At 46.5% G+C, this 25753-nt stretch overlaps 1 protein-coding gene across 1 annotated transcript in view; it reads right to left on the bottom strand.

The window, feature by feature from the left end:
- The window catches only part of LOC126249783 (organic cation transporter protein-like), a 405395-nt gene that overhangs the window by 220506 nt on the left and 159136 nt on the right, over window positions 1-25753 (bottom strand). Inside the window, exon 2 of the mRNA XM_049951466.1 lies at window positions 20078-20349. Within this exon, the coding sequence (XP_049807423.1) occupies window positions 20078-20349 (272 nt within the window). The remainder of the gene's footprint in view (window positions 1-20077; window positions 20350-25753) is intronic.

The following is a 25753-nucleotide window of genomic DNA, read 5'->3' as shown; positions in this document are numbered from 1 at the left end:
TTCTTCGACCGATTCTTAAGTATTGTTAATCAATGTGGGATCCTTACCAGATAGGACAGATAGACGGAGAAGAGCCAAGGAAGGGATGTTTTAGTCGGCGCGAGAGCGTTACAGAGATGTTCAACAAACTCCACTGGCAAAAGTTCCAAGAGGCGTTGTGCATCACGGAGAGATTTAATACTGAAATTTCGAGTGAGCACTTTCCGTGAAGAGTCGGATAACGCATTACTTCCTGCCGCATACGTCTAACGAAATAACCTCGACGAGACAATTCGGGAAATTAGAGCCAATACAGAGGCTTACCGACAGGCTGATTCCATATTTCTAGGTTTCCGGAAAACATTTGACACGGTGCCACACTGCAAGCTGTTAACGAAGGTACGAGCATATGGAGTAAGTTCACAGATATGAGTGGCTCAAAGACTTCTCAAGAACAGAACCAGGTATGTTGTCCTCGACGGCGATAAGAGTGCTCATCAGAGACAAGGAGCGCCCCAGGAAGTATAATACTACCGCTGTTGTTCTCTATATACACTCCTGGAAATGGAAAAAAGAACACATTGACACCGGTGTGTCAGACCCACCATACTTGCTCCGGACACTGCGAGAGGTCTGTACAAGCAATGATCACACGCACGGCACAGCGGACACACCAGGAACCGCGGTGTTGGCCGTCGAATGGCGCTAGCTGCGCAGCATTTGTGCACCGCCGCCGTCAGTGTCAGCCAGTTTGCCGTGGCATACGGAGCTCCATCGCAGTCTTTAACACTGGTAGCATGCCGCGACAGCGTGGACGCGAACCGTATGTGCAGTTGACGGACTTTGAGCGAGGGCATATAGTGGGCATGCGGGAGGCCGGGTGGACGTACCGCCGAATTGCTCAACACGTGGGGCGTGAGGTCTCCACAGCACATCGATGTTGTCGCCAGTGGTCGGCGGAAGGTGCACGTGCCCGTCGACCTGGGACCGGACCGCAGCGACGCACGGATGCACGCCAAGACCGTAGGATCCTACGCAGTGCCGTAGGGGACCGCACCGCCACTTCCCAGCAAATTAGGGACACTGTTGCTCCTGGGGTATCGGCGAGGACCATTCGCAACCGTCTCCATGAAGCTGGGCTACGGTCCCGCACACCGTTAGGCCGTCTTCCGCTCACGCCCCAACATCGTGCAGCCCGCCTCCAGTGGTGTCGCGACAGGCGTGAATGGAGGGACGAATGGAGACGTGTCGTCTTCAGCGATGAGAGTCGCTTCTGCCTTGGTGCCAATGATGGTCGTATGCGTGTTTGGCGCCGTGCAGGTGAGCGCCACAATCAGGACTGCATACGACCGAGGCACACAGGGCCAACACCCGGCATCATGGTGTGGGGAGCGATCTCCTACACTGGCCGTACACCACTGGTGATCGTCGAGGGGACACTGAATAGTGCACGGTACATCCAAACCGTCATCGAACCCATCCTTCTACCATTCCTAGACCGGCAAGGGAACTTGCTGTTCCAACAGGACAATGCACGTCCGCATGTATCCTGTGCCACCCAACGTGCTCTAGAAGGTGTAAGTCAACTACCCTGGCCAGCAAGATCTCCGGATCTGTCCCCCATTGAGCATGTTTGGGACTGGATGAAGCGTCGTCTCACGCGGTCTGCACGTCCAGCACGAACGCTGGTCCAACTGAGGCGCCAGGTGGAAATGGCATGGCAAGCCGTTCCACAGGACTACATCCAGCATCTCTACGATCGCCTCCATGGGAGAATAGCAGCCTGCATTGCTGCGAAAGGTGGATATACACTGTACTAGTGCCGACATTGTGCATGCTCTGTTGCCTGTGTCTATGTGCCTGTGGTTCTGTCAGTGTGATCATGTGATGTATCTGACCCCAGGAATGTGTCAATAAAGTTTCCCCTTCCTGGGACAATGAATTCACGGTGTTCTTATTTCAATTTCCAGGAGTGTACATAAATGATTTGGCGGACAGAGGTGGCAGCAATCTGCGGTTGTTTGTTGATGATGCCGTGGTGTACGGTAAGGTGTCTAAGTTGAGTGACTGTAGGAAGATACAAGATGACTTAGACAAAATTTCTAATGGGTGGCAGCTAGCTCTAAATGTGGAAAAGTGTAAGTTGATGCGGATAGGTAGGAAGAACAGACCTGTAATGATCGGATACAGTATTACTAGAATCCTGCTTGACACAGTCAAGTTGTTTAAATATCTGGGCGTAACGTTGCAAAGTGATATGAAATGGAACGAGCATGTGAGATCTGTGGTAGGGAAGGCGAATGGTCGACTTCGGTTTATTGGCAGAATTTTAGGAAAGAGTGGTTCACCTTTAAAGAGGACAGCATATAGGACACTGATGCGGCCTATTCTTAAGTACTGCTCGAGTGTTTGGGATCCGTACCAGGTCGGACTGAAGAAAGACATCGAAGCAATTCAGAGGTGGGCCGCTAGGTTTGTTACCGGTAGGTTCGAACAACACGTAAGTGTTACGGAAGTGCTTCGGGAACTCAAACGGGAATTCCTGGAGGGAAGGCGACATTCTTTTCGAGGAACACTATTGATAAAATTCAGAGAACCGACATTTGAAGCTGACTGCCGAACGATTCTACTGCTGTCAAAATACATTGCGCATAAGGGCAGAGAAGATAAGATACGAGAAATTATGGCTCATACGGAGGCATGTAGACAGTCGCTTCTCCCTCGCTCTATTTCCAAATGGAAGAGGGTAGGGAATGACTAGTATTGGTACGCACGCACGATCAATGGCTAGCGGTTTATCGATGTACATGTAGGTTTTTCTTCCCATGGGCCATTCGCGAGTGAAACAGGGAAGCGGGAACATTTAGTGCTACTGGAAGTATCCTCTGCCACACACCGTTTGGTGGCTTGCGGAGTAGATGTAAACGTGCGGGAGTATGTCGATGCTGATTAATTTATCTCATGTTTATTTGCTCTGTTCAATAAACCAACGAAAAAAGGTATCTAGTTTGCACTGTACTAAGTCGAATGAATTACAACTCATCGTGATAACGTTACGAAATCAGTATTTTTTTTAATAAAACGAAGTATCCCAAATACACTACTGGCCATTAAAAGTGCTACACCAAGAAGAAATGCAGATGATAAATGGGTATTCATTGGACAAATGTATTATACTAGAACTGACATGTGATTACATTTTCACGCAATTTGGGTGCATGGATCCTGAGAAATTAGTACCCACAACAACAACCTCTGGCAGTAATAACGGCCTTGATACGCCTGGGCATTGAGTCAAACAGAGCTTGGATGGCGCGTACAGGTACAGCTGCCCATGCAGCTTGAACACGATACTACAGTTCATCAAGAGCAGTGACTTGCGTATTGTGACGAGCCAGTTGCTCGGCCACCATTGACCAGACGTTTCCAGTTGGTGAGAGATCTGGAGAATGTGCTGGCCAGGGCAGCAGTCGGACATTTTCTGTATGCAGAAAAGCCCCTACAGGACCTGCAACATGCGGTCGTGCATTATCCTGCTGAAATGTAGGGTTTCGCAGGGATCGAATGAAGGGTAGAGCAACGGGTCGTAACACATCTGAAATGTAACGTCCACTGTTCAAAGTGCCGTCAATGCGAACAAGAGGTGACCGAGACGTGTAACCAGTGGCACCCCACACCATCACGCCGGGTGATACGCCAGTATGGCGATGACGAATACACGCTTCCAATGTGCGTTCACCGCGATGTCGCCAAACACGGATGCGACCATCATGATGCTGTAAACAGAACCTGGATTCATCCGAAAAAACGACGTTTTGCCATTCGTGCACCCAGGTTCGTCGTTGAGTACACCATCGGAGGGGCTCCTGTCTGTGATGCAGTGTCTAGGGTAACCGCAGCCATGGTCTCCGAGCTGATAGTCCGTGCCGCTGCAAACGGCGTCAAACTGTTCGTGCAGATGGTTGTTGTCTTGCAAACGTCCCCATCTGTTGACTCAGGGATCGAGACGTGGCTACACGATCCGTTACGGCCATGCGGATAAGATGCCTGTCACCTCGACTGTTAGTGATACGAGGCCATTGGGCTCCAGCACGGCGTTCCGTATTACCCTCCTGAACCCACCGTTCCCATATTCTGCTAACAGTCATTGGATCTCGACCAACGCGAGCAGCAATGTCGGGATACGATAAACCGCAATCGCGATAGGCTACAATCTGACCCATATCAAAGTCGGAAACTTGATGGTACGCATTTCTCCTCCTTACACGAGGCATCACAACATCGTTTCACCAGGCAACGCCGGTCAACTACTGTTTGTGTATGAGAAATCGGTTGGGAACTTTCCTCATGTCAGCACGTTGTAGGTGTCGCCACCGGCGCCAACCTTGTGTGAATGCTCTGAAAAGCTAATCATTTGCATATCAGAGCATCTTCTTCCTGTCGGTTAAATTTCGCCTCTGTAGCACGTCATCTTCGTGGTGTAGCAATTTTCATAGCCAGTAGTGTAGTTTTTCTTATAAATGCTTTCATTGGCACAACGTGTAACACAACCGAAAAGACAACAAACGCCGATTAAAAAATGTGAACGTCCATAAAGGAATTTCATTAACTACGAATAAAATATTGGCGGGGCGTTCAGTAAGTAAAGCACTACATCTTCTCTGAAAGCTGTTTGGTCTTATTCAGGATTCAAATAAACATTATTATTCCCCTGTATTTTGGCTACAAAACTCTGTTTTTCAGTGTGATCTCCGTTCAATGCGACGGCTTTCGGCATCTTACTGGGAGGGCCTGTATGCCCGCAAGGTATCACTCCAGTGGTCGATGTCATGGCCACCGTCTTACTGCGTCAGTAGGGTCCCATTATCCACGTACGTCTTCCCGTGGAGTGCATCCTCCATTGGGCCAAACAGATGGAAGACGGAAGGTGCGAGATCCGGACTGTACAATGAAGAGGGAAAAACAGTCCAATGAATTTTTGTGAGCACCCAACTGGTGGGCGAATGTGTCAGCACTATAGAGGCCCAGTTGAGCAGCAATTTGTTTGCGATCCGTCGATCACCTCAAATAGGAATCTCCTCACATTCCGACAATGCAGGAGTCACAACAGTGTGCTGTCAGCCAGCCTACGGGAGATCAGACAGGTTTGCGCGATGTGACGTTACGCGTATTTAGGTGAGCTAATCGTCCGCCCAATACTGGTACGAGTTAAGGTGAATTTGTTGCACGGGTGAACACTAGCGGGCCCAGGGCAGAGCTCGTGATGGCTGGGTGTTGTGTGCTGTCCTTAGGTTAGTTAGGTTTAAGTAGTTCTAAGTTCTAGGGGACTTATGACCACAGCAGTTGAGTCCCATAGTGCTCAGAGCCATTTGAACCAACCAGGGCAGAGGCCGCGCCGCGGCCAGCCCAGCTGGTAGACCATTTCCGGCCTGCCAATTGCAGAGACGAGCAACGTCGGCGGAAACGGGAAAATCCCGGTATGGGGAATTTGGACGACTCGTCGATGGCTTGAGAGGGCCGGATATGCTCCCAGCAAAGGCGGGCTTTGAGATAAGCTGAAAGATGGCTTCTTACAGCTCTTTGAGCGTCTATAATAATTAACAATCAAATATTAATGCAAATCTGAATACATCGGTGATCCCAGAAAATAATGCGTATCCGATGACAACAGTGATTTCGATATCTTTAAAACATAAGATAATTATTAACAGTGAATAAACAGTTTCACAAGAACCTCTTAATTAACAACTTCTAAACGCTTCATGTGATTTCAAGAAACGATACCCCAGATGATAGCATTGCAGTATACCTAACGTCCCTGAAATGTGTTTTATTTATTAGTTTATGGTGCTTTTTATACCTTTTTATTACGCAAATGTTTGTCAGAACACCGTGTTCTCCATAATTACAGCTTGTTATACTTGTACAGTTATTTCATGAACAGTTTACTAATGTGCCAATAACTTTATTTAAAGGTTGTTTACAAGTGCTATTAAAAAACTGTGGTAATTTAGAAGTGGACAATCGCATTTGTTAGCAGACAGCACCACTGAAAAGAGAACCGAAAGATGCTTCTGTCGAGAAGGAATAAATAACTGTTTAAACCATTATAACGACAATTCGTCATCATTTATTGTGAGCACACTTGCACGAGAATGCTGACTTATTTATTTATGAACCAACTATTGTGTTATTGGATTGGATTGTTTGGGGGAAGAGACCAAACAGCGAGGTCATCGGTCTCATCGGATTAGGAAGGACGGGGAAGGAAGTCGGCTGTGCCGTTTCGAAGGAAACATGGCGGAATTTGCCTGGAGCGATTTAGGGAAATCACGGAAAACCTAAATCAGGATGCCCGGACGCGGGATTGAACCGTCGTCCTCCCGAATGCGAGTCCAGTGCGCTAACCACTGCGGAACCAACTATTACTTACATTTATTGTAAATGATCTGAGTGTAACCGAAGGTATATGTCTTTATTGTTGTTGTAATACATTAGTTCAAGCCAGGACGCAATCATATTGTGTCAAATCATGCCTGTAGAGCATAAGAACGATGTGTTTTGGTGGAGATGACTTTCAGCCATTGGAAAAGCAGACAATAGTGGAACACTATGAGAGTGGAGACGGACTTTTCAAGTGATGACCTCAAGGAAGCTATTCTAGACACTTGGACGTTCGTTCTGGAAGAAATCAGACCTGCCTGTGGCATTGTGTGTTTTTGGATGGACTGGGTCATTCATTCTGGGCAGTATGCAGCTGCTACCGTACTTAAACTTCTGAAGGGACTTCGTATTTGGAGAAGTCTGAATATGCTCCAGTGTGGGACTCTGGCTCTTTCTGCTTGCAGTATGGAACTGAGAATAGAGTAGGAGCTACTATTCTTTACATCGGGTGTGTTAATTTGTGAATCTTCATGTTCAACTCTGAACAGTTTTGAGCTGGTGAATATTTAATCTATTGGGATTACGAAATGGACTTGGGTTGTGCGTATCTTTGGAGACTACATAAGCTTGGGATTTTGCTTTCATTCTCGTAACGCTCACAACATAACTTTTACTTGAATACCCTAGGACCACTCGTCGTTTATTTGAGACGTCCTTTCTTGAATAAACGTTATACAACATAATTTTTTGGTTGTGTACATCAATTACAGACTCTAGAAAAGAATCCTTGTTATTGTGATGTGATGTCGTGTGACTAGGGCCTCCCGTCGGGTAGACTGTTCGCCGGGTCCAAGTCTTTCGATTTGACTCCACTTCGGCGACTTGTGCGTCGATGGGGATGAAATGATGATGATTGGTACAACACAACACCCAGTCCCTGAGCGGAGAAAATCTCCGACCTAGCCGGGAATCGAACCAGGGCCCTTAGGATTGACATTCTGTCACGCTGACCACTCAGCTACCGGGGGAGGACATCCTTGTCATTAAATTATCCATTTAACCTTTATTCTGTATTTCTGTATATTTCATTAACTCGCAATTCTAGCCAATGCATAGACTATCTGACTACAGGATCACGGCTACGGATTATTATTTAGAGCGAATTAGCTGTGGGGCGTGAAATCTGACGTGCGCGGCTCGATCCTACGACTACATCGAGCTACTGTTTTTAAACAGAACCATGCATAGCCCAAGTACGTAAAGTACGAATAACCACAGGTTTGCTTGTATGGAATGCTGTTTGGAAGGGCAACTATTCACGAGGGGACCTTCAGGGAGGTGCATCGAGTTATGAGCTCCCAGTTCGCCTGCTTATAGTGTGGGTAGGCACCTATCGCACCGTAAAATTGTAGGTACTAATGCGGCCTCGTTTTTGAAATATTGCCTGTTAAATTTTGGGCAGTCCTTTGAGGCAAGTGAGCGAGTAGCCGAGTGGCAAGCGAGTGAGACTCCCGTCCAGGCGGCCCTGGGTCGAGACCCGTCTATGCTACTTTTGTTTTCGCGACGCTAGATCCATCGCAAAAAGAAGTATTCCATAACGTCAATGCAGTGGCGTTTTCTTCGGACTTGAGAAAATATGGATCCGATTGCGACGAAAATGATTGTGCCTTCGTACAATGTTCGTGGTGTCGAAAGTATAAATGTTTTGATTGTTTTTATAAAAAGTATCATCCGTCGGAATGTACTCGTCAAAATATAGGAAATATCGATTAACTTTCCATTAAATGAAACATTTTTAATCATTCATTCGTTGTTTTTTTTAATATTCCCTACCTCAACCGAACAAAATTAAAAATACAAGGAAAACAAATTGAACAATAATAAAATAATTCAAGAAATTACATTACGGTTAATTTCCTATTAAAATAAGAAAAATGCCAAAGATTGAAAAAAATGTGACATTCACACTGTAATTTTGATTTATAGAGGCCTTTAATTATTTTTAATCGACTCCTTGCGGAATGTTCATGATTAATTATAAATTAAAACAGGCATTTGAAAAAAAGGAAACAAAAGTAGCATAGATGGGTCTCGAACCAGGGTCACCTGGACGAGAGTCTAGCTCGCTTGTCACTTGGTTATTCGCTCACTTGCCACAATAGTGAAACTTTTCTGTATACAGAGTGTTACAAAAAGGTACGGCCAAACTTTCAGGAAACATTCCTTACACACAAATAAAGAAAAGATGTTATGTGGACATGGGTCCGGAAACGCTTAATTTCCATGTTAGAGCTCATGGAGCACGTTATCATGATTTCATACGGGATACTCTACCTGTGCTGCTAGAACATGTGCCTTTACGAGTACGACACAACATGTGGTTCAAGCACGATGGAGCTCCTGTACATTTCAGTCGAAGTGTTCGTACGCTTCTCAACAACAGATTCGGCGACCGATGGATTGGTAGAGGCGGACCAATTCCATGGCCTCCACGCTCTCCTGACCTCAATCCTCTTGACTTTCATTTATGGGGGATTTGAAAGCTCTTGTCTACGCAACCCCGGTATCAAATGTAGAGACTCTTCGTGCTCGTATTGTGGACGGTTGTGATACAATACGCCATTCTCCAGAGCTGCATCAGCGCATCAGGGATTCCGTGCGACGGAGGGTGGATGCATGTATCCTCACTAACGGAGGACATTTGGAACATTTCCTGTAACAAAGTGTTTGAAGTCACGCTGGTACGTTCTGTTGCTGTGTGTTTCCATTCCATGACTAATGTGATTTGAAGAGAAGTAATAAAATGAGCTCTAACATGGAAAGTGGTGGTGGTGGCGGGTAGTGTTTAACGTCCCGTCGACAACGGGGTCATTAGAGACGGAGCGCAAGCTGGGGTTAGGGAAGGATTGGGAAGGAAATCGGCCGTGCCCCTTTCAACATGGAAAGTAAGCGTTTCCGGACACATGTCCACATAACATATTTTCTTTCTTTGTGTGTGAGGAATGTTTTCCTGAAAGTTTGGCCGTACCTTTTTGTAACACCCTGTATACAGAGCTGCCCAAACTTTAACAGGCAATATTTCAAAAACGTGGCCACATTGGCACCTATAATTTTAGGGTGTGATAGGTACCTACCCACACTATAAGCGGGCGAAGTGTGAGCACATCACTCGATTCACCTCCCAGAAGGTCCCCTCGTCAGCAGCAGTAGCTGTTAGGTACCATCGCAGCGATCTTGTTGCGATGGTGACAGGCACCTTGCCCAACGACACACCATGCTTTTGCTCACTGACAGGTCTCCGTAGGCGTTCTACAAGCGGCTATGGAAATCTGCGATTCTCTGGTCTTCCGAAAAAAGAAACTCAATGACAGCTCTCTGCTTGGAAGACTCTTTCTTCGCAGATGCCATTTTGAAGGCTACGATAGCGTTGCCACCTAGCGGAACCTCATGAAATCAAGTGCTGACGCAGAAATATTCCATGGTGTCCCACAACAAATCCCGAATTTTTTCAACTGAAATTGGCTGAGAAGAAAGTGTGTTTCATTACTTATTGAACGCCTCCTCGTAGCTTCAAATAATAAAAGCAAACTGCGCGAGAAAATCTTTCACCTTCTTCGAAAAATAGGAATCAAATGCGGCTAAGAAAATCAAACAAGTGAATGACTGAAGGACGAATCCAGCTTCTGATAACGTGAAAGGTGGTGCAGTTGTGGTGAGAGAGTCAAATAAGGAACATGAAGTGCCGACAGTATTGTCTCTTATATGAGATGCCGCAGTTTGCTGCCTGCAGTCTACCGACGTTCGCCAACTAGTGGCTCATGGGGTGTAAGGCAGTACCGGTAGTTGGCGAGGCCATATAACATGTTGCGAGTCTGCCGAGAGCTACGCATGCTGGCGTCTTCTCATAGGTGCCTCCTCTTATACAAGCCATCGCCGACAGCTCTGCAGTCTCGTCTGCCTCTTGCTAGTACTACGGACATCGTCCACGAGTCAGTAATGTACAGAAACGGCTCCATTTTTACGTAAGGTCACAAAACTTTGACCAAAAACTGTTGATACGTATCTTTTATCTGATTTCTAGATTTTTTGGTTGTTGCGTACACATTATAATACCATTCCACTGACTGATTCACATCTTATTGGACTCGAGGACCAAATTTGCCGCTGAATTCTTGGAGGCAAACAAAAATTGTTAGTAACAGTTTTTTGGAGAGTGTTAATCTGTAATGTGCAGTGTACAACTGCGTAGACTCACACGTACAAAACAGCAATCGCGGTGAGGATCCACGTAACAAACGGAGGATCGAAAAAATACAAAATGATCGTTTCGTGGGTGCTCGATCGGTTTTCAGAGATTAGAAACACTGGGCAAGTGGTTATTACACGAACATTGTGGCACTGAGCTATGGCTGCAGCAGTCTACAGCTTTCGAAAAAAATGCGTTGATATGCTTGGTTTGCCGCGAACGCCAGAATGCGTGGAAATTAGCAGCGTTAACGAAGCTGCTTTTTCTAACGATATGCACATTAAAGACTGTGATTGTGGAGTATGTGTCTACGCACGTTGTTCCTGGTGCACTCAAGTTTATGCTGTCACTGTTTTTATAACATGTATCACCCTGGGGTATGCAGCGGTTCTCTTGAAGCGTAGAAGCAAAGATCAAGGCAAAACTGAGACATTACAATTTATAGTTTTTTTCATTTTCGATTACTGTTAGCTACATAAGGTTATATAAGACATGTGATGAACCGACTCATTTAGTTTAATGCTGCGCGCTAACTGATAAAGTAGCACCAAAACTTTGTCATTTAATGTGAAACTATTGAGATTTGGGACCTACCAAAAAATAAGTGTCCCTTAATTTTCACCCTCCTTTCACAAAGTGAAGTTTATAATGTGTCAGACAGCGACCTACGGTGTGTTATCGATGTGCGATAAAGTTTGATGAAACAGCTGTTGCAGCTCAACGCCTACAAATGGAACATAGTGTTTGTTCCCTATTTCCACACAATAAACGTAGCACAGTTAATCCCTACGGATCGCAAATCCCTGTCTTGAGAAACTGATATACTATCGAAAAAAGCCACCACGACCTGCGGTCCTCAGTACTATGACGATATGAGCCTTGTTAAAGTGAGGTTAATCCGTACTGGTTATGTGGAAACTGAAAGGTTTTTATGACTATTATTGACTCTCTTCCTGTACTTCATCATTGCTGAGCTTTTAGATGAAATTATACGCTGTTATCGTCATTATTTTTCTGTTTTCGGTCGTTCCTTTAGTTGCTTTAAATTCGTGGAGGTACGGATGTACCGTCTATGCAACTAATTGAAGGTAGTTTGTTTATTGCCAAATGCGCTCCGCTTCTTTTATGTGGTAAGTATCATCAATGGCCTCCAATACATTTTTCCTTTTATGCATACAGTAAACGTACTATACGGTACATATAATATGCCGCTATATTACATTTTGTCATGTCTTTCTCTTGTTTTTTAGGTTAAAAGCAACTTTTGTAGCACAAAGTTCGTAATGTGAACATATCGTTCACTGTTACTTACGATTTCCAGTGCTGTTGTTGTGGTGTCACCGCTAGACACCACACTTGCTAGGTGGTAACTTAAATCGGCCGCGGTCCTGTAGTACATGTCGGACCCGCGTGTCGCCACTGTGTATTCGCAAACGTAGCGCCACCACAGGGCAGGTCACAAGACACGGACTTGACCTCGCCCCAGTTGTACGGACGACATAGCTTGCGACTAGACCTACCAAGTATTCCTCTCAATTGCCGAGAGACAGATTGAATAGCCTTCAGCTAGTCCATCGCTACTACCTAGCAAGGCGCCATGTGTATCATTGCTAATTGCTTACTACTATGCAAGAGATGTATTTCAACAAGAAGAACATCATTAAAAGTTAAGTAGATGACAATCTCTCTTCTTTTCTTTATAGTTTTTCATCCAGTCTCCTGTTTCAGAATTTACGCCCGTCTGCGTTAGTTTCGCGTGCACCTAGCCACTCATTGTGTCGAGACCTTAGGGAATCGACACAACAGTTGTGTCATGTGTGTGGTCCTGAAGATTTATTTCTTAGTTTCCATACTCCAGCTCGCCGATTTCTGACGAGAAATTTCTGCTCCCAGTCTGTGCAGTGGCAGCCGTTGGCACCCTATCTTCGAAGGTTCAAGTGGTTCAAATGGCTGTAAGCACTATGGAACTTAACATCTGAGGTCGTCAGTCCCCTAGACTTAGAACTACTTAAACATAACTAACCTAAGGACATCACACACATCCATGCCCGAGGCAGTATTGGAACGTGCGACCGTAGCAATAACGCGGTTCCGGACTGAAGCGCCTAGAACCGCTCGGCCACAGCCGCCGGTTATCTTCGAAGGGAAAGCATCCCTGGTGCCAGCCAGCGCAAGAAACATATCGGCTGAGCAAATGTATTGTCTGTTGTTAGTATAATGGAGCATTGGTAACATTTCAGAACAATTTTCAATTTTTGGAACTATGTGACCGTCGATTTACATCCAGAATGCTTAATAAATTATTCTCGTAAAAATGGGTTCAAATGGCTCTGAGCACTATGGGACTTAACATCTATGGTCATCAGTCCCCTAGAACTTAGAACTACTTAAACCTAACTAACCTAAGGACATCACACAACACCCAGCCATCACGAGGCAGAGAAAATCCCTGACCCCGCCGGGAATCGAACCCGGGAACCCGGGCGTGGGAAGCGTATTCTCGTAAATTCACTGGATATTTTCTTATCATTTACATTAAATAATATGAATCATTCCCACTTATGGGATGACATAGAGGTAGAAAATAAATGGTTTTGAGTACAGGAAGCTTGTTCCAGCAGAATACGCATCTTACTTTGCCGTTATGTTGCGAACTGTCCTCCTTACCCACCATTTGGACAACAAGGGAGCGTTGCCTAACGCAACTGAATAGTAGCCCAGCGATGCCGGCGCGGTATCTCAGCGTGTTCGGTCGGAGGGTTAGCTGCCCTCTCTCATAAATAAAAGAAACTGAGTGAATGAATGAACAATGAACTTCAACGGATGTTATGGGCCGTCCGCCCCGAAAAAATGCAACGAACAATAACGAATAAAAAAGCGGTAAAGTATTCGCCCTTCAAGCGGGGAACTCCGTTAGTTTTCGGTTCTAATCTCGCTGGAGACAATATTTTTTTTATCTCGTCTGTGAAAGAGCTACTAGTAGGCAAATTGACAATCAGTAAAGAAATCCTAAGATGACAGCTTCCCCATAAGTTTCGTCGCAACCTTGATTCTGTAATTGTTGGGTGTAAGGTCCGCAAGTTATGTGAAACACGTTTTCTCCAAGTTTCCAAACATGTTTCAGCACCACTGTGCCATATCAGTCGCTTTCTGTTATATTTAACCTGTAATGTGAACATTTTTACTAAATGATTACAAAATTATGTGGATATTTAGTTCAAACAACAATTCGTTTCTTTTTGTTAATACCTTTACACTCGGTTTGCATGGTTTTTCAGGACCACTTAAGTATTATTTATTACAGGTAGCATGTCATCTGCAAGCAAACCATGTTGATGAGAAATTTTGTTGGGAGTTAACCTATCATTTTATACGCTAAACGTAATTTAGTTTGTCACGATATCTCGCTCCTATATTCGTTTTTACTGACGTTTTTGTGTGGCAAGCCCTTCAATTCTCAGCATCATGGTGAGGGTTTGTGAAGCACACATCAATATAACACCTATTTTCACAAATAAGGTAGTAAAAGCACTTTGTGTCCCAATCCACTCAGTGGTCATTTGTTCATCAGTGAGTTTGCACCAAATTTGAACTTTGTTTACATTTTGTGTGTGTGTGTGTGTGTGTGTGTGTGTGTGTGTGTGTGTGTGTGTGTGTGTGTACACTTTTTAATTGTTATTCTTCTTTTGTAAAGTTCCTTTAATGTGTTAAATAGTGTGCCCTTGGAGAGTGTAGAGTATTCATTTATGACCTGTTTTCCTTCTGCTATTGCCTACTGTATGTGGAAGTTTTCCTCAATGGTCAGTTTGCTGCATAGGCTGTGGCTGGGTTTTAGTTTTCTTAAGTCTGTTTCTATTGTAGTTGAGTGGTGATTGTGGGCTATTAGGTGGTCAGCGAATGTGCTATGGGGGCTGTTGCTTTTTAAAGCTCTGAGATGTTCTGAATATTTGGTTTTACGTGTGCTTCACAACATCTCGCCATGATGCTAAGGTTAAAAGGGCTTGCCACACAAAAACTTAAGTAAAAAAGAATATAGGCGCGAAATATCGCGACAAACTAAATTACGTTTAGAGCATAAAATGATAGGTTAACTCTCAACAACAATTCTCATCGACATCGTTTGGTTGCAGGTGATAAGCTACCTGTAATAAATAATATAAAAGGGGTCCTGACCAACCATGCAAACCGAGCGTAAAGGTATTAACAAAAAGAAACAAATTGTTGTTTGAACTAAATATCCACATAATTTTGTAATCATTTAGTAAAAATGTTCACATTACAGATTAAATAAAACGGAAACCCAATGATGATGGCGCAGTGGTGCTGAAACGTGTTTGGGAACTTACAAAAAACGGTGTTTCGCATAATTGGCGGACCTTACATCCTACAGTTTTAACGGTAAACACAGGGAGCTGCAAATCCAAATGATGAATATCTTGCTCGAACAGTCCACGGATGTACTGCCGGTCTATAGTGTCCAACGGGCACACTATAGACCGGCAGTGCACACGTGGACTGTTCGAGCAAGAAATACGCCGGGAGAACTGAAGAATCACAGATGAATATCTTGATTCCGTACCCTGTTGATATGAAGGTGAAAATCTTGCTGAACTGCAGATTGGTAGAATCTTCCTGTTCTGATTCTGTCAATTTTATTGACATAATGGTAGAATTAAATGATTTTATATGTGGCGTCTCTTCTTTCGGAGCCGCCTGGGTGGCCGAGCGGTTCTAGGCGCTACAGTCTGGAACCGCGTGACCGCTACGGTCGCAGGTTCGAATCCTGCCTCGGGCATGGATGTGTGTGACGTCCTTAGGTTAGTTAGGTTTAAGTAGTTCTAAGTTCTACGGGACTGATGACCTCAGCAGTCCCATAGTGCTCAGAGCCAGTCCAGTCTTCTTTCGGGCATTTTTGATCCTGTAACCATTATGAACCAGGACACAGATAAATGACTGACGTTAGCTGTTAGTGGGCCTTAATTAAATCAATGGAGAAAGTGGAATGTTTGTGCGGGACTGGGATTCCAACCCAGGTCTTCCGTTTGCTGGGCAGATGCGCTGACCACTGCGCCATCCGGACAGTGGTCATCGTAACTGCACGGGATACTCTAGCACGCCTCCCGTCAGACCCTAATTCCCATTTTATCCATACACTACTGATGCAATACCCCTTGCCCATTCTCCTCATTACTCGCGGCATTTTGCCGATTCCAGTAGGAGAGTTCAAATGTGTGTGAATTTCTAAGGGACCACACTGCTGAGGTCATCGGTCCCTAGACTTACACACTACTTAAACAAACTTATGCTAAGAACAACACACACACACACACACACACACACACACACACACACACACATATGCCCGAGGGAGGACTCTAAGATTCCCGTAGGAGAATGAGATTTTCACTCTGCAGCGGAGTGTGCGCTGATATGAAACTTCCTGGTAGATTAAAACTGTGTGCCCGACCGAGACTCGAACTCGGGACCTTTGCCTTTCGCGGGCAAGTGCTCTACCATCTGAGCTACCGAAGCACGACTCACGCCTGGTACTCACAGCTTTACTTCTGCCATTCCCGTAGGAGATCGAGCGTGGTGTACATCTGCACTGAAGTCATCAACTGGTCATCAAAAATCAAATGGTTCAAATGGCTCTAAGCACTATGGGACTTAACATCTGAGGTCATCAGTCCCCTACACTTAGAACTACTTAAACCTAACTAACCTGTGGACATCACACACATTCATGCCCGAGGCAGGATTCGAACCTGCGACCGTAGCAGCAGCGCGGTTCCGGACTGAAGCGCCTAGAATCGCTCGGCCACAGCGGCCGGCGACTGGTCATCCTCACCTCAATTATATACACTCCGGGAAATGGAAAAAAGAACACATTGACACCGGTGTGTCAGACCCACCATACTTGCTCCGGACACTGCGAGAGGGCTGTACAAGCAATGATCACACGCACGGCACAGCGGACACACCAGGAACCGCGGTGTTGGCCGTCGAATGGCGCTAGCTGCGCAGCATTTGTGCACCGCCGCCGTCAGTGTCAGCCAGTTTGCCGTGGCATACGGAGCTCCATCGCAGTCTTTAACACTGGTAGCATGCCGCGACAGCGTGGACGTGAACCGTATGTGCAGTTGACGGACTTTGAGCGAGGGCGTATAGTGGGCATGCGGGAGGCCGGGTGGACGTACCGCCGAATTGCTCAACACGTGGGGCGTGAGGTCTCCACAGTACATCGATGTTGTCGCCAGTGGTCGGCGGAAGGTGCACGTGCCCGTCGACCTGGGACCGGACCGCAGCGACGCACGGATGCACGCCAAGACCGTAGGATCCTACGCAGTGCCGTAGGGGACCGCACCGCCACTTCCCAGCAAATTAGGGACACTGTTGCTCCTGGGGTATCGGCGAGGACCATTCGCAACCGTCTCCATGAAGCTGGGCTACGGTCCCGCACACCGTTAGGCCGTCTTCCGCTCACGCCCCAACATCGTGCAGCCCGCCTCCAGTGGTGTCGCGACAGGCGTGAATGGAGGGACGAATTGAGACGTGTCGTCTTCAGCGATGAGAGTCGCTTCTGCCTTGGTGCCAATGATGGTCGTATGCGTGTTTGGCGCCGTGCAGGTGAGCGCCACAATCAGGACTGCATACGACCGAGGCACACAGGGCCAACACCCGGCATCATGGTGTGGGGAGCGATCTCCTACACTGGCCGTACACCACTGGTGATCGTCGAGGGGACACTGAATAGTGCACGGTACATCCAAACCGTCATCGAACCCATCGTTCTACCATTCCTAGACCGGCAAGGGAACTTGCTGTTCCAACAGGACAATGCACGTCCGCATGTATCCCGTGCCACCCAACGTGCTCTAGAAGGTGTAAGTCAACTACCCTGGCCAGCAAGATCTCCGGATCTGTCCCCCATTGAGCATGTTTGGGACTGGATGAAGCGTCGTCTCACGCGGTCTGCACGTCCAGCACGAACGCTGGTCCAACTGAGGCGCCAGGTGGAAATGGCATGGCAAGCCGTTCCACAGGACTACATCCAGCATCTCTACGATCGTCTCCATGGGAGAATAGCAGCCTGCATTGCTGCGAAAGGTGGATATACACTGTACTAGTGCCGACATTGTGCATGCTCTGTTGCCTGTGTCTATGTGCCTGTGGTTCTGTCAGTGTGATCATGTGATGTATCTGACCCCAGGAATGTGTCAATAAAGTTTCCCCTTCCTGGGACAATGAATTCACGGTGTTCTTATTTCAGTTTCCAGGAGTGTATGTAGCGTCTGTTCTTTCGGAGTTTCTTATTATGGGCACTAACACGCCTTTCTGCAAGTCCTTACGATCGTCTAACGACTGTTCTTCGCCACCGAACAATGCTATACTGCTGTCGAAACTAGCTGAAAAATCGTTAACGTATATTGGGAGCATCAGAAGTGTTCCAGAATGTAAGTTTTACTCCGCAGCGGATTGCACTGATATGAAACTTCATGGCAGACAAACTGTGTGCTGGCCCGAGACTCGAATTCGGGACCTTTGCATTTCTCGAGAAAGTGTTCTTGTCCGCGAAAACCAAAGGTTCCGAGTTCGAGTCGCTGTCTGGCACACAGTTTTAATCTGCCAGGAAATTTCTTTAGAGGTGTTACTGCTTCTCCTTGGGACACATCCTATGTCACTTTCGTTTCTGCGGAGCACTCACAGTCCAGTATAACGTGCTGAGTTCTGTGAATGCAATATTTATCATGTCAGTCACATATCTGCGAAATCTATCTTTTCACCTGGATATATTATTTGAAAAATTTCCTTAATGAATAATCAAGCTGTGTCATAAGCAGTTTTTTGTAAATCAGTGTTTGAGGGAAATGCTACAGAACAGGTCAAAGCTGTGACCTAGTGTCTTATCTAGAGCGCCAGCAGTTACGGAGTGCCTACTTTCACGCCGGCCTCCTTCCGCGTGACTGAAGACAGACCCAGGACACTGCTTTCATTCGGGAAACTTCCCCATGACCTATGAATGTGGCAGTGGTGTATGTTCTGCGTGGTCAGCTCCAGACAGCTGTATTTCTACCCCCTGGCTATCTGAGCAGATCTTCGACAGGGCGGGCATGTCACAACGCCTGCCGGACGTGAACGCTCTACTGACAGTCTAGGTTATGCTGTGCCAGGCGACGCGGTAGTTGTGACAGCCATTACCATTGTTGCCGAGCAGCGAACTGCCGACCGCTGCCTGACGTCCCTCCGGGCAACCAGCTGGGCCGGCCGGAGTGGCCGAGCGGTTCTAGGCGCTACAGTCTGGAACCGCGCGACCGCTACGGTCGCAGTTTCGAATCCTGCCTCGGGCATGGGTGTGTGTGATGTCCTTAGGTTAGTTAGGTTTCAGTAGTTCTAAGTTCTAGGGGGCTGACGACCTCAGAAATTAAGTCCCATAGTGCTCAGAACCAACCAGCTGGTGCCACACGGTCTAAGGCACAAATGGAGGACTCACCGGCTCCACATTGTTAACGTCGTCGTCTGCTACAACGCTAGAAGATTTCACTGGCTGCACCTTGACGGCAGGAGAGCCACGCTGGGTGCTTGACTCACCAACAGCCGTGTTAGCATCCGCAGAGTCGTCATTCTCCGAGTAAGCAGCCTGCCTTCCAACTCTGCGAGTACACAAAGGAACTGTATGCTTCGCATGCCACTCTGACACAGGGGCAACACAGGACAACGAAGAACTGTGCCCTGGTAGAGGATATGATGATGATGATGATGATGATGATGATGATGATGATGATGGGTTTGTGGGTCGCTCAGTTGCGAGGTTATCAGCGCCCCTACAAAATCCCAATCCTTTCACAGTCCAATCTCCCCACGTTCACGATTGATGATGATGAAATGCTGAGGATAACATAAACGCCTAGTCCCCGGGCAGAGAAAATCCCCAACCCGGCCGGGAATTGAACAAGGGACCCTGTGATCCAGAGGCAACGAGCTGCGGAACCTGCTTGAGGATTCACTCATAATTGTTTGAGTATAAAGGAATAATGAAGAGTTATGTCCATCGATTGTTCAACTGTATTCTCTTACAACGTCCTCCATTCCCACGCCGTCACGCGAACCCACGACGCCCAGCCGGGAAGTCTGCAACCAAATAAGCACCAAGACGATTCAAACCATCCAGTAACCATCATTGGTTACCTCCCCCTGCTCCAGAAGCTCGTTTTCCTCAGCAGTGTCATAATGCCTGAGCTTAGAATATCCCCTAGCACCCTGCGACCGACTGTTGTCAATGATGTTGTCCTGTACTTATGTACATCCGATGTTTCACCCTGATCGTAGAAAGGAATTACCTGTATACTTTTCCAGTTACCCTGAACCAATTCAGAAGACTCTAGACGGAGCTAATTCCTCAGCGTATTCCATGTAAAATCAAACTGAAATTACGTCAGAGTATTTGAGGGCAGTGGAGTGGAGGCTCACCTGCGTGATGATGGTCTCCGTGAAGAGTGAACGATCGTAGCGGTAGCTGGTGCAGGGCGTGGGCGTCCCGTTGAGAGAGACGGAGCATTCTCCAGAGATGTTGGAGGGCGGCTCCTCACACCAGAAGCGCGCAGGTGGCGCCAGGAAAAGGATGCCCAGCTGGTGCCAGGCCACCGGAATCTTCACCAGCGACACGGACAGCACCACCAGCAGCTGCCACCGACCCCACTCTCCCATCGCCGCCTGTACCTGGTCTTCTCGTTTCTGGCCCACTGGAGCAGAAAAAAATGTTTGTTCTTAGTAGACACCTAATACAATGCTTTTAATTGATATTCTGCATTTTTTTAAAACTACAAATCAGAGAAGAAAATAGGCAGGTGAGAGAGTGCACAAACTGAATATCTTACGTAGCTTCAGTGGAAATAAAGCTTTTGCTTGCGTGAAACCTGATGTTACAGTACATCGGCTGGCAAGCACCAAACTGGTATTGATGCTCTATTAGTCTATCCAATTACTTGATCTTAATTTGTAGTTCTCATGAGACTACCTTGCGTTATGGACGTTTTTGTTACTTTTAGGACCTTCTACAGAAATACGATATGATACGATATTGCAGTGCCTGCGTTATTCTGAATTTTGTTCCTTTGGACACGCATGTCCAAAGGAACACCGTATCATACGAGGTATCAAGTGAATTTTGTCACTGGATTGAGGACTTTTTCGTAGGGAGTACGCAGCATGTTATCTTGGATGGAGAGTCATCGCCAGATGTTCGCTTCGTAAATTCACGGAGCTTCATGCTCCGGTGAGTTGTAGGATGGGCGGATCACGCCTTTCCTATTTCTTTCTGGGGGTGTTGTCTTATCGTTTGAATCTTCCTCGCGGTTGCCTTGCTGCTAGTGGGTCTTCCTGCTAATGTTGCGGTGTTCCTTTACATCAGCAACAGGTCTGGCCACCTTGTGGTCGGGCGCCAGTGCACTTGGTTGCCCAAGTTGCGGACGAGGTCGTTTTCCGACGTCCGCGCGGCCGCATAAAAACGATGCGCAGCTTGCGGGAATCGGTGATTAAGCAGCGGTGCTCCCGCTACTCTGCGGAGTTCTCCGGTGCTGATGTCTCGTGGCAGGTGAAGCGCTAACCTAAGCGCCTTGTTCTGGACCGTCTGCAGCTTTGCAATTGACGAGTCGGCCGCGTTGCCCCACAACACTGCAGCGTACTCTAACATTGGCCTGATTAGTGTCAGGTACAGAGTAATGCCGCAGTGTGGGGGGTCGCCCAACGTGAAAGTAACTTCGGGTGTGCCGCAGGGAAGTGTGCTGGGACCCTCGCTGTTCATGTTGTACATTAATGACCTTGCAGATAATATTAATAGTGAAATCATACTTTTTGCAGATAACATAGTTATCTACACTACTGGCCATTAAAATTGCTACACCAAGAACAAATACAAATGATAAACGGGTATTCATTGGACAAATATATTATACTATTACTGACATGTGATTACATTTTCGCGCAATTTGGGTGCACAGATCCTGAGAAATTAGTACCCAGAACAACCACCTCTGGCCGTAATAATGGCCTTGATACGCCTGGGCATTGAGTCCAGTAGAGCTTTGATGGTATGTACAGGTACAGCTGCCCATGCAGCTTCAACACGATACCACAGCTCATCAAGAGTAGTGACTGGCGTATTGTGACGAGCTAGTTGTTCGGCCACCATTGACCAGACGTTTTCAATTGGTGAGATATCTGGAGAATGTGCTGGCCAGGGCAGCAGTCGAACATTTTCTGTATCCATAAAGGCCCGTTCAGGACCTGCAATATGCGGTCGTGCATTATCCTGCTGAAATGTAGGGTTTCGCAGGGATCGAATGAAGGGTAGATCCACGGGTCGTAACACATCTGAAATGTAACGTCCACTGTTCAAAGTGCTGTCAATGCGAACAAGAGGTGACCGAGACGTGTAACCAATGGCACCCCACAACATCACGCCGGGTGATAGGACAGTATGGCGATGACGAATACAGGCTTCCAATGTACATTCACCGCGATGTCACCAAACACGGATGCGACCATAATGATGCTGTAAACAGAACCTGGATTCATCCGAAAAAATGACGTTTTGCCATTCGTGCACCCAGGTTCGTCGTTGAGTACACCATCGCAGGCGCTCTTGCCTGTGATGCAGCGTCAAGGGTAACCGCAGCATGGTCTCCGAGCTGATGGTCCATGCTGCTGCAAACATCGTCGAACTGTTTGTGCAGATGCTTGTTGTCTTGCAAATGTCTCTATCTGTTGACTCACGGATCGAGACGTGGCTGCACGATCCGTTACAGCCATGCGGATATGATGCCTGTCATCTCGACTGCTAGTGATACGAGGCCGTTGGGATCCAGTACGGCGTTCCGTATTACCCTCCTGAACCCACTGATTCCATATTCTGCTTACAGTCTTTGGATCTGGACCAACGCGAGCAGCAATGTCGCGATACGATAAACCTGGCCGGCCGCGTGGTCTCGCGGTTCTAGGCGCTCAGTCCGGAACCGCGCGACTGCTACGGTCGCAGGTTCGAATCCTGCCTCTGGCATGGACGTGTGTGATGTCCTTAGGTTAGTTAGGTTGAAGTAGTTCTAAGTTCTAGGGGACTGATGACCACAGATGTTAAGTCACATAGTGCTCAGAGCCATTTGAACCAGCCATTTTACGATAAACCGCAATCACGATAGGCTACAATCCGACCTTTATCCAAGTCGGAAACGTGATGGTACGCATTTCTCCTCCTTACACGAGGCATCACAACAACGTTTCACCAGGCAACGCCGGTCAACTGCTGTTTGTGTATGAGAAATCGGTTGGAAACTTTCCTCATGTCAGCACGTTGTAGCTGTCGCCACCGGCGCCAACCTTGTATGAATGCTCTGAAAAGGTAATCATTTGCATATCACGGCATTATCTTCCTGTCAGTTAAATTTCGCGTCTGTAACACGTCACCTTCGTGGTATAGCAATTTTAATGGCCGGTAGCGTATATTAAAGTACTATCTGAAACAAGGTTCATAAATATTCAGTTAGGTCTTGATAATATTTCTAAGTGGTGCAGACACTGGGAACTTGCTTTAAATGTTCATAAATGTAAAATTTTGCATTTCACAAAACGAAAAAATCACAGTATCCTATGACCACAGTATCAGTGAGTCACTGTTGGAATCGGCCAACTCATAGAAATACCTGGGTGTAACATTTTGTAGGGATGTGAAATGGAAAGATCACATAGGTTCAGTCGTGGGTAAAGCAGGTTGTAGACTTCGGTTTATTGGTAGAGTACTGGGGAAGTGTAACCAATCTACAAAGGAAATTGCTTACATATCACTCATGCGACCGGTTGTAGAATATTGCTCAAGTGTGTGGGACCTGTATCTGATAGGACTAACAGAGGATATTGGACGTATACAGAAAAGGGCAACACGAATGGTCTGACGTTTGTTTAATCCGTGGGAGGGTGTCACAGAGATTCTGGAGGAACTAACTGGAAGATTCTTGAAGACAGACGAAAACTATCCCGAGAAAGTCTACTAATAAAGTTTCAAGAACTAGCTTTAAATGATTATTCTAGGAATATACTACAAGCCCCTACGTATAGCTCACATAAGATTCGCGAAAATAGCTTAGAATAATTACTGCACGCACGGAGGCATTCAGACAATCGATCTTCCCGCGCTCCGTATGTGAATGGAAGAGGAAGAAACCCTGATAACTGGTACAATGGGACGTACCCTCTGCCGTGCACCTTATCGTAGTTTGCAGAGTATAGATGTAGACTGACACTGCATTATCATATTTATCCGCAGACACCGGGCAAGCGATTTTCTAGTAAAATGTCTCGCTTGTGCGGGTATATACATAACGGATCTTCGAGTAAAGGTGTCAGACACGTGGTTGACGACATATGAAAGTTTCGGTCTGGCCGTGAGTCACGCTCGGGTAGCGATAAGCGGGAAATCTGGTTTCGAGTCCAGGTCAGGCACAAATTTTCATTGTCGTCATTCCATTACACACTTGATGGTAGTCCATATTCGCAGCTGAGAATACATTTCATATATTCTAGTAAACTGTCTCAGGTGCCAGACACACACTGACAAGGGAACCTCCCCATCGCACCCCCCTCAGATTTAGTTATAAGTTGGCACAGTGGATAGGCCCTTGAAAAACGGAACACAGATCAATCGAGAAAACAGGAAGAAGTTGTGTGGAACTGAAGAAAATAAGCAAAATATACAAATTGAGTAGTCCACGCGCAAGATAGGCAACGTCGAGGAGAACGTGAGCCCAGGCGCACCGTGGTCTCGTGGTTAGCGTGCGCATCTACGGAACGAGAGGTCCTTGGTTCAAGTCTCCTCGAGTGTGAAAAGTTTAAATTTTTATTTTCAGACAATTATTATCCGTCCGTGCGATGCGAGATAACTGCGCCGTAGTATGGGGCGCTACACCTTAACAAACATCGAAACACACGACGTCACTCGACTACAGCGCACGGAAGAGACAGTATTCCTGCTAACGAGGCTCCCTGGCTGGCAGTTGACTGTTCGCTACTTTGGACGAGAGTGCATTAAATATGTGAGGTGTATTCCGTGGGCAATATGAATCCAGCAAATATAGCTCGCGACTTCAATAATAATCGCACGGTTCTGCGGTGCGGTCGCAAAACACAGACACTAAACTTATTACAGTGAACAGAGACGTCAATGAACAAACGAACAGATCATAACTTTGTGAAAATAAAGACAGTAAAATTTTCGGTCAAGTGAAGACTTGAACCAAGGACCTCTTGTTCCGCAGCTGCTCACGCTAACCACGGGACCACGGCGCTCCTGAGCACACATTCTTCTTGATGTTGCCTATCTTGTGGATGGACTACTCAGTTTGTATATTTTGCTTATTTTTTTCATAGTTCCACACAACTTCTTCCTGTTTTCTCGATTGATCTGTGTTCAGTTTTTCAAGGCCTATCCACTGTGCCAAGTTATAACTAAATTTGAGGGGGGTGCGATGGGGAGGTTCCCTTGTGAGTAATATGGTGTTTGAAGGGCTCCTAGTCTCGTCCTCTGTGAGGTGGTTGTGATGTGCCAAGTTTCTCTCCCGCCACTGCCTGAATGCAAACACAGTCTTCGTTATGTGCGACGCGCGAGACGTTACGTGCCGCAGTGCTCTGAAGGTAACTGTGACACTCTTACTGACGGACCTAGGTCAATTTCCAGCACTGATACGGTATTAAAACAAATCTAACAGTAAGTAATGGTCGCGAGCCTCGCTTTGACCCACGAGGCGTGATTAACTTGTCACCCCTCCAAATTCAGTAATTAACGTACTGTAGTTATCTAACTCCATTCGATAAGATTACGAGATCCAACGACTGATAAGGAAGACGGATACCGCTGACAGTCAGCTGACTGAACAAGCTGATTTGTACAAATTTAGAACATAACAGTTCAAACACAGTAGATAACAATATGGGAATGCAACAAATTTCAGAGATTAAAACTTCTCGGGTTATTAGCCAAGTCATATTGTCGAGGTGTCACAACGTTTGTACTAGTTTCCTGCTAATTACATTCAGACGCGATCAAGATTACGTGAAGGAAAATCGTTGAAACTTTCCGATAAGTCCACGCCACAACTC

The sequence above is a fragment of the Schistocerca nitens genome, chromosome 3 (genome assembly GCF_023898315.1).
Source record: "Schistocerca nitens isolate TAMUIC-IGC-003100 chromosome 3, iqSchNite1.1, whole genome shotgun sequence".
NCBI lineage: Eukaryota > Metazoa > Arthropoda > Insecta > Orthoptera > Acrididae > Schistocerca > Schistocerca nitens.
Note: the sequence above shows the minus strand (reverse complement) of the source record. Positions and strands in the feature narration are given on the sequence as shown.